General features: G+C 44.1%; 1 protein-coding gene across 4 annotated transcripts in view; it reads left to right on the plus strand.

Moving 5' to 3' along the window:
* Positions 1 to 8957, plus strand: part of cacna1ba (calcium channel, voltage-dependent, N type, alpha 1B subunit, a) — an 84727-nt gene extending 75770 nt beyond the window's left edge. For all 4 annotated transcript variants that reach the window (XM_044026771.1, XM_044026773.1, XM_044026770.1 and 1 more), the window contains 6 exons: positions 1398 to 1533; positions 2059 to 2178; positions 3988 to 4026; positions 4456 to 4684; positions 5709 to 5926; positions 6697 to 8957. In XM_044026771.1, the coding sequence (XP_043882706.1) occupies positions 1398 to 1533; positions 2059 to 2178; positions 3988 to 4026; positions 4456 to 4684; positions 5709 to 5926; positions 6697 to 7251 (1297 nt within the window). In that variant the 3' untranslated portion in view covers positions 7252 to 8957. The remainder of the gene's footprint in view (positions 1 to 1397; positions 1534 to 2058; positions 2179 to 3987; positions 4027 to 4455; positions 4685 to 5708; positions 5927 to 6696) is intronic.
* Positions 8958 to 10354: the final 1397 nt, after the last annotated feature.

A 10354-nucleotide genomic window follows, 5' to 3' on the forward strand; every position in this document is an offset into this window, starting at 1 on the left:
AGAGACATGTCCTCGGCCTCACTCAGAAAATGTCACAGGAGAAAGATTGTTCTTGCATACATTTTCAACATAGGCTCCTTAAACTGGAATGCACCCGGTCCACGTTGGAGCTTTGCGGTACAGTCGCAGATGAAGGTCACATCCTGAGCCCCGACATATTCCAGCACTGATGATTCAGTTATTGCCACATGTGCTATATGGACTGTGCCGTGTTGTCCTGGAGCAACAACTCACCAGTTTGAAGCTTCCCTCTCATTTTGTTGTGATATTGCTTCTATCAGTCGTCGCTGTTCTGATGCATCATATTCCCCCTTTAATGGTTTCACCCTTTTGCAAGAAGTCAATCCTGAGCACTTTCTCCGAGATCTGGTGGATCCCCATTGTTCGCCAACAAAGACGCGGTGAAACCCACGGCTCACCCTCGGTCACATGTTCTCTATCAGCCAGCAAGTGTCCTTGAAATGTTCACTCTCTGTTTGATGGAGGATTTTCAGTCAAAACAGCATGAACTGAACCAACGTGGTGTGTTGGACACTCATGTACAGTATGTCATGTATGACGTACCAACAGTGCATTACCATAGTGTTCCAATAGATGACGTCACACAACCAAGGTGATGTCATGGTCCCTATGAACCGCTACGTTGGCAGCAGGACCAGGACCAGAATAGGTCAGCGTTCACTGCACATTTGCTCTCTACAGAGACTAACTAAAATTTCAATTTAAATGTCATTTTATTACTCTCTGTCTTTGGGGAGAAATGTGGTGGAAGGGCTAAAGCAGCCAGACTTCACGGTTACTGTGACCTCCCCTTCTTTGCCATGTAAATGCAGTTTTTTAAGAATGCCATGTGACACAAATGCTCACTAATTAGATCTTGGTGACCTTTTAAGTCAACAAATGCATTTTCTATGGGTCTGGAAACACGTTCTATCATATGGATACTCATTTTTATTGACATGGTGATCCATGCGCACATAAAAATCACATCTCACATCTGCAGAATTGCCTTTAAACTTAAATTTATTCATCGCTATCGTCCGACAAATGTTTTTTTTTTCCAACCCTGAGACTAAAGTTTGTCTTTCATATGGAAATGGGAGATATTTCAAGAATACTTTTGTAAATGATGACAGAAAATGCAGAGGTATACTGAGACAGTGGTGTATATCACATCTACGAAAACATTAGAGCAAATCTCCCGCCGTACATTATTTGGACAAATTCAATACATCTCAAGGTTCATTTCTCTGCTAAATATGTACAAAAACCTTCGGGGTTGGATGACCCGAAAACAGCTGATTTCATTAGTCTACTGCAACATCACATGTGTGATTAACGTTGTGATTGTTGTTGTTGTTGTTGTTGTGCTGAGGTTTGACTGCTGTCACACACAGGCCAGGTCACGACCACAACATCAAGGGTTCTTTGTCCTGGGTGATGGAGAAACCTAAGGACGTTCCCCGAGCCAAAAGCAAAAGAAGCATGTCCAGAGGTCCATCAGACGACGCGCCCGACACCGCGGTGGTTCAGGTGTGACCGTCATCCGTACAGCACAGTACACATGAGGACTGATACTTTGTTTTCTTTGTTATTTATCAATAAAGAGTGAGAAAATGACCAACAGCAAGGCCTCAAGGTTACAATTAACAGGATGAAACACAACAAACCTGACTTTTACTGTGTGAACAAACTCATGGATGGTGCTTGTTCACTTTGATACTCACCTGGAACAAGACAACAACCGTCTGAGCTGAGAGCTGCTATTCTCCACCGCTCATAAGACTCTCGACTTAATTAACAACTATTTAAATAGTTCAAAGAAAGCTCTTCTCTTCCTGCACTCATGAGTCATTTGACGCTGACATAATGTTAAACGTCTTGTTTTTGCCTCTCAGTTTGGCATTTTTTCAACTTTAAATCCAGTCTCGCAAGTGTCCTAGTGCTGTGTGCAAAGTCACTGTAAGTTGTTGAACAACATTTGATGCACAGTTAAGAGGAAATGAATGTAACACAGTAATGATGCTAATAGGCTTGTGTGTGTGTGTGTGTGTGTAGGAGTCTGTGGAGATGAGAAAGATGGAGACCAGTATCAGCAGCACAATCCCAGCCCCTGGTGCAGGTTTGGAGAACCAGGGCAGAGCGGCCTCTATGCCTCGACTCAGTGCTGAGCAGCAGGTAACACTGAACATCCACTTTTTTTATTATTATTATTATTATTATTATTATTATTATTAATAATAATAAATAAACTCTAGCCCACAATTTAAATGAAAGATTGTGTCTAGTTTTCATGTCATTGTTGCCCTGCATCAGTCAAACAGACTCAGTCAAGTCACCTGTCATTTGTTTCAACAACAGCTGCTTGTTCCACTCAGTAACTTACATAGTGCTCAGTCTCTGTCTGCAGCTTTAGATGCTTTAGTGGTTCATTCACTCTGTCCTTTAAATTATCAACTGGAATGTGAGATACAGCTTAGGTGGAACAGGTCAAGCACCCAAAGCAGTTGACACAGATTTTAAAATGTGATAATAAAGTGGAAAAGTTTCCTTGAAAAGTTGATCTGTGTATTTTCTGAGACCACTGAAAGATGCAGGATTCCACAAATATTTAAATGCATTCATTTTTTACATCATTTATTTTGAAAGTCACTTTTGAATCCCACAGTGTGTGGATTTCTTTAGCATAAGAGAAAGAAAGTGTTTGTCTGTGCGTCTCCATTACTGATAATAAACTTTGAGAAGTCCATTACAATAACCATTAATTAATAAAGGAAAAGTATCCTTATGATGATGTACTGCTGTTATACATTTACAGTGACTGATACAGAACTGTTAGTAAATGCATATAACAGCATTAACTCATGTTAATAAATGATAAATCTCAATTATTCCCGTGATCTCGCAGGTTTGACTGACTGAGGCAGCAAAACTCAAAATAAACGCCTTATAAATGTGAGATCCTAAGAAATATAATAAGGGCCCTCATTTCCTGAGTGATGATAATGGATTTCTGTGTTGAGAGTGCATTCCTTTCACAGCCCAGTCACTGTAATCTGATTAGCTCCTGGCTGCCTGCCTGCTGTTTGTCCACTGTTGGGTTGTTTTTGGGTTTTTTTTCATCCTGCTGCCAACTGAAGAAGATGCTAGTGGCTGCAAATGGCTCCAGGCCCAAGATGAACGGGAGAGGAAGACAGTAACTGGGTTAAATGTGAGAGTGAGACAGTCTGGAGGAATAATGGGAGGACGGAAAGACTAGCTGTGTGTGTGTGTGTTGATTTTCCGTCTTGTTTTTCTCACCTTTTAGAAGAGAGAAATCTTTTAACTAATGGAATAAATGACTTTTGGAATCTACCTGCTGCTGCTGCTGCTGCTGCTGCTGCTGCTGCTGCTGCTGCTGCTGCTGCATCACGATGGGAACTATAGACCACACCATCTCAAATCCACAACCTTCAGTCGCTCTGTTGCAGACTCATCGTCACGTCTTCTGCTACTTTTGAGATTAGCTGAGCCGAGGTCAGGAGATGACATCTGTGTATCCGCCTTATTTCTATGGCCCATGATGCCTTGTGTGAATTAAGGGCACATTTTACTGTCACTGAAGCAGAACATGCAAAGCAACCCTGAAATTTAACATTTAGGAACATTAACCTGTTACACCTCAAACGTTTTATACCAAGCACCACCTGAGAAAGTGAAATAAGATGAAGATGGAGCGAGAGATGACGTGACTCTAATTATTATTTAATACATTTTGTTATTTGTTTCATTTTCAACGCACTCTGGTCAAAATTCCTCATCTCCAGCTTTGAGAAATACTCGTTGGACATTTTGGAGCAAACAGGTGCTCGAGGGATCGTGAAAGTAATCGACAGATTAATCGATGATGAAAAGAGCCGTGAGTTGCAGCCCTGACAAACACTGATCCTGTTATTAAATATTAAATATCCCTCTGCTCTTCTTTCTCTTAATTCTCCTGTCAAACAGTGGGGACAACCGCGACCCTCTCCAGGGATCCACTTGGCTGTACGTACTCACTCTCACGCATCTTTCTGTCATTTATTTTACATATTGTTTGTGCTTGTGTCTGGTCCTGGAGTGACCTCTGAAATCACCGGCATCAAAAAGAAACCGAGGCCTCGTCCGGCTCGAGCCATTTGGGGCAAATATCTACTGTAATTGCAATTGTTCTGCTTAATGGCGCTTTATGATTCAATGCAAATTGCAATTGTTATTTTTACTTAAATAACATAAATGGAAACGCGATAATCATGTAAATTTAAACAAGGAAATGCTATAATAGTGTTGTCGTTGCATGTGCAGTCCACCGGCTACAGTACTGTGTTGTAATGTGTGAATAAAGCACTTGCAGTGAGAATGAGGCGTCGTCACACTCGGGTGCTTTAGGAGAACACGTCACACACGAGTCTCCTTGTTGTCGTCCTCCCTCATTAGACCGTCCCCGACGCCAGCCCCATGAAGCGCTCAGCCTCCACTGTGGCCCCACAGCGACCCCAGGAGGTCAACCTGAGGGACTACACCCTGGAGAAACCCAGCCAGGAGCGACCGCACCACCATCACCACCACCACCGCTGCCACCACCGCAGAGACCGAGACAGAGACAGAGAGAAGAGACAGAGGTCTTTGGATACGTCTCTGGGTGGACAAGCTGCAGGCTCTGTTGGTGAGCCAGCACACACACACACACACACACACACACATTCATTTGGACAGCCTAAACAAATACAAATGATGAATATTTAGAAACTATGTGAGAAAACACCTGTAAAACTTTAAGACCTTCAACGTCTCCAGTCTTGATAAATGTCTCTGACTCCTGTCACGCTCAGGAAAGTCATTATCTTATACATACAGTATCATACCCTACAGACTATTAACCCTATTGATTCATGCTGAAGAAAAAAACAAGATGGGAATTAAAAATACTCCAAAGTGAGATGACACAGTTTATACCCTGAGATCTCTCCACCGTGTCTCAGACGACACTTTAATCCCAAAGTCGTGACTTCAGATTATTTCTGAAATACTCGGATGATAGAAAATTAAACAACATGTCTCAGTCAGTGTGTGTGTTTCTATGAGCGTTTTCAACTTGCATATGGAATAAAACAGAAAATCTGGAAGGCGGACATCCTGAAATATTGCAGCAATGTGATGATACTTGAGAGCTCCAAAGATTTGCACATCAATGAACCATAAATGCAAATAAGTGCAGTGGAAACAGAAGCAGCAATCGAAGGATGACAGTAGTTTCTGTTTCTGTCACTCTCTGTTTATCTTTATGTAAATGATGCTTTTTACATAGAAAAGTGTGTTGTTTGAGATGAAAATAATACAGTAATAATACGAGTAATATGTGAGAAAAGGAAAGGCAGAAAGATTTGCCTTAAAAGCTGACAACAGAACATCATCTGCACATTTTCTCTCTCTGTCTCCTCTGTGAGATTTCTGCTCGGCTGTGATGCGTTCACTGATCCTCGTAAAAAAAATCCGCTCACAGAATCTGCGCACACTTACACATTGCCCAGTCTCTAATATTAGTATGAACAATATATAATGTGACGACCTATTGAGCACTTTTCTGGTCTTGACAACCACTCAAAGCTGCTTTACGCGACAGTGTGACATCAGTCATGACCCTAATATTAACCTCGAAGCACCCATCGCATCCCTCCTCCCCTCTGCAGGTGCACCAGGAGAGCCAGCGTCAGACCCAGGTGCCCACAGAGAGCGAGCCCACGACCGCGGACGCTCCCACGAGAGGAAGCACCACCACTCGTCGGCCGACAAGCAGCGCTACTACTCCTGCGACCGCTTCTGCAGCCAGGAGCACTGCCACAGCAAATCTGCCACTGCCAGCTGTGCCACCTCCCCCAGTGAGGGGCAGGAAACCGGCAACAAGCAGGTGGGAGAGCCGAGGAGGGAGGAGCAGAGGAGGGAGGAGCAGAGGAGGGAGGAGCAGGGCTCCGATCACTGTCTGATTTCTGCTACTGTGTGATTGTGATCGAAACAGAAAAGTGCACTCGAAATGATGTAATTGTGATCATAGTGATTTAAAACAGGGTTTCTCAGTCCTGGTCCCAGGGACCCACCGTCCTGAATGTTTTAGACGTTTCCCTGCTCCAACACGTTAAAGCTTGGGCTGTCAGAGTTATGTGAATCACGAAGGTTATTTCTGTATCATGGTGTATAGTACGTGACACACCGTGTTGTACACACAGTGCAGCTGACGATTGTGGTGTGAGTTACTCGACAGCAACAGAACTGCAGGTAAATCTCTTAGACAGGAAGTGAATTAAATACGTGGAGCTCCAGCTGCTGAGCGACGGTGAGAAACAAGATGTGGTGTATTTCTCTGCTGATGCTGCTGTATCCTCTGTCTGCCTGCGGTGCAGCCTCTCATGGCCTTTTCACTTCTTTTCCCACTTTCTCTTTTCATCATTCTCTATCCATTATGTCTGTCTGACTTTCCTCTGACTGTCTGTCATCCTGTCGTCTCTCTGTCCCTCATTTGTCATTTTGTTGCATCTCATCCCACATTTTTGGTGTCCTTTCCTTTCCTTACCTTTCCTTTCCTCCCTCTGGCGACCTTGTCCCCGCCTCCTTCCCTTTGACCTTTCCCCGTCTCACATGTTTTGCACATCGTTTCAAATTGCTTGTCCAATTTTCATCTAGGGCAGTGGTTGGGTTAAAGGCAGCCCAGTGGCACTGAGTTCCAGCTCGAGCACGCCGAGCCGCGGACGTCGGCAGCTCCCCCAGACCCCCCTCACCCCTCGGCCAGGGGTGGCCTACAAGACTGCCAATTCTTCCCCCGTGCACTTTGTGTCCAGCAGGGCCTCTCTGAGTCCTGGCCGGCTGAGCCGCGGCCTGTCGGAGCACAACGCCCTCCGACTCAGCGGCTCCCATCACATCCCCTGCCCCGTCGCCCGCATCAACTCTGAGCCCTTCCTGGGCCGGGGCCCCGGCGAGGCCCTGGGCGGCCCCTACGGCAGCCTCCGGGACCAGCTGGACGTCTTCCAGGACGTGGCGTCGCTGTCGCCCAGCCCCTGTGCCGGACGCTCATCTTGGACCGCACTGCCTCGCGTGATGGGAGCCCTGCCTCCGGCTCCGCAGCAGAACCTTGGGGTGCCCAATGGGTACCACTTCAGCTTCGGGGGCAACACCAGCCCAGGCTCTGGCGTCAGGGCATCCAGGTATTACCAGGAGTCAGAGGAGGACGAATGGCTTTAAACCAACCTTTTTGATGCGTTTTTGAAGAACTGTGATGAGTTTTATCATCTTCTTTGAAGGCTTTAGTTTACATTGTCACTGTGTGTGTGTGTGTGTGTGTGTGTTTAATGCTGTATTTGAAACATGGAGAGCTAAGGTTAGGGAGAAAACTTGAATGTGAACGGGATCATGAAGCAGAGCAGGACATCAGACTCTGCCGTGATCCTTTATCTGCTCTGACGTGAGTGTTTTGTTGACGCCTCCATGTAGACCCACAAACAGGCTGACGATGAGTCCCAAGTGGGTTGGCCCCACCTGTGTTTGCCACACTTAGTACCCTTTCCAGGCTTCCTTGGTACTAAGTGTGGTATTTGTGTCCGATCCTCATAATTTATTCACCTTTTCTTCTCACATTATTCACAGTTTTGTGCTGCGTTTATGTGCAAAGACCGTTGGAATGAACCACAACAGTGAAGCATCAGTAAAGGTACATGAATTAACATTACTTAATGCTGTTGTAAGCATTCACTCACAGTTAATTAATGTTCTAATGAACCATTTCTTAATGTTATCCAGGTGAATGACGTCATTAGTGCATGTTTTCTGCAAGGTTCTGTAAAAGTGCTTTAGTTTTTGTTTCCCTTCACTTATCAATCCAGATTAAATCCATATTTCATCTCCTCGAGGTTTAGATGAGACACGACGACCCTGAGCCACTGAGTAGCATTTACTAATGTTAATGAATGTTAATGAACATGAGACTTTGTTCACGTGCGAGCTCAGCGTTGACGAACCTTTGCACAGACTCACCTGCTAACATGAGAGCATGAGCTGTAATCTCAAGTAACCTGGGATTATAAACTCACACATTCACCCTTTGCATCACATTATAAAAGAGGGAAATATATGCAAAAAAAAAAAGATGTCATTTTACATTTGCTTCCCTCGCTTTGTTTTTTTCTACCATTACATTCGACAGTGAGTGTGTTTGAGTCGCTATGGCGACGTCAACAGAAACCCATGACTCAGCAGGTCAAGGAAACGGGTCAGAGGTCAGAGAGCCGTTGAGTGGAGTTTCTGGTCAAACCTCAAAGACATAACGACACTGTGGTGTTCTTCAGTTCTCTGATTATGTCTAATCGTGACTGACCCGTTTATTTTCTTTGTTTCTGTTTTTTTGTATGACATGGGGGCGGGGACTATGGCGTGTGTGTGTGAACTGCTTCTGGTTTGCCATGGTTTCAGGTCTAATGTTTCGTACGTACGGACTTCTTTGCGACGTTTTAAGACAAAGTGCCTAAAATCTCCTTTTAGATAATACTGTAGAGAAACGAGTGGAAAAAAAGATAAAAAAGATGCAACGTCAGATGTTTTCTAACGCGTCCTCACTTGAGTAGCGGTTTGGTTCATGCTGTATGTAGCGCTGCAGGAAACCAGAGCGACGCTAACCGACACTTCAGCACGCTTTAAAAAAAGAAGAAGAAGAAAGTGGATTCTTTTTTTTTCTGGTTTTTGATAAAAAACCGTGTGTAGGCGGAGCCTGATGTGGGAAACTGCATCCATATATATGTATCTATACAACGACACGTGCATGTTTAGATGGTAGCGCTGCTCACTCACCGACTGTTTTTCACATGTTTTCTGGAAATGATGTCACAGTGGGACCTCCTGTCATATTTAACCTGCTCAGATCTAATCTAATGGTGGGGAGTCCTCATGGAGACCAAACCCTGGTCCTAATGAGGCAGAAGCTCATTTCTGAGGAACTGGTTAAGTTTAGGGCTAAGATTTAAAGGTTAAAGGTTAAGGCTCTGTTTACGCTGTCCCAATGAATGCAAGTCATGGCAGAGTCCTTAAGTGTGTGAGTGTGTATTGAAATGAACATTGATATGCATCAGATATTTTATTTTGTATTTCTGGATCCAGATTTTAGTTTCATGGTCCTTTTCCTTTCTAAAACAGCTGTGACGTGTGTATTTCAGCAGTTTGACAGCAGGAAATGTTACAACAAGCAAATTGATTGACATTAAGCGTCGGGATGAAAAAAAACCCAAAATGATTCTAGAGTTCAAAAGGTTGCTAATGTTCCATCCACAGCTTTAGCTGTGTCCCGTCCTGCACCTCACGATGGGATGTTTATTATCTGAAGACAAACCCTTGAAGATGCAGCATCTCTTCTTTGAGATGTAAACAGATCTGCAGCCTAGCAACCACACTCACTCTGACACATAACAACAATGTGAAATTACAACACCGAGTCTGATTTGTGACGACGTTCAGGAGAAACCTCTGCTTCCACTCTCACGCTGTCAGATGTGTTAGAAACACACGTTCACACCATCCGTCATGTCTGAAAACGCTCTGCTCTGACGTACAAGGGCTGAAATCACTCACAAACCGTCGTTATATGCAACTTCTCCTAGAACGCGCGCACACACACACACACACACACACACACGGACGTCACATTGATCCACTGCTGCTCATTCAGTCTGAGATCTGTGGGCTATGCAACAAATACAACCACTCCTCCATTCGTCTGCAGCTTCTTCAGATTCAGGCTTCAGCATGAGCGTGACCAAATGTTTTTTTATTACAGAAAATGACGTTAAACACATAAAGGCACAAAGTGTAAACAAAAAAACAAAACATGTAGGAGTACAGCAGATTTATACATATATTTGCATGCATTACATTTACCCACTTTGACAAAGTCACACAGGGCTCACAAACTGGAGGAGGTGTCACCTTTTAGGTCGCGATAAAAAAGGCTTTTTTTGTAAATCCACCTCAGCTTCCGTCAGAGTCGTAGTTTTCATCAAAGACGGACACAGTCCTGTGTCCTTTTAAAGGCGTCGTCACACGACGGCAGCAAAATCCTGTACCTTCCGAACTCTATGGCCTCTGTGTAGCTTCAAATGGAAGTGGTCAGCGACCGAACTTTATTCTGCATACTGTTGGCTACTTCTGTAGGTGTGGCTTTTCCTTGACAAAATACAAAGAGTTTGCATGTTCTAACGACGTATGTGCATGTAGAGAACTTAGTACTTTTAGATACTACGTGTTATTTTGTTGTTGATTTTTTCATATTTGATATAAACTGTGGGCTTTGTTGAAAAAGACA

The sequence above is a fragment of the Solea senegalensis genome, linkage group LG5 (assembly GCF_019176455.1).
Source record: "Solea senegalensis isolate Sse05_10M linkage group LG5, IFAPA_SoseM_1, whole genome shotgun sequence".
NCBI lineage: Eukaryota > Metazoa > Chordata > Actinopteri > Pleuronectiformes > Soleidae > Solea > Solea senegalensis.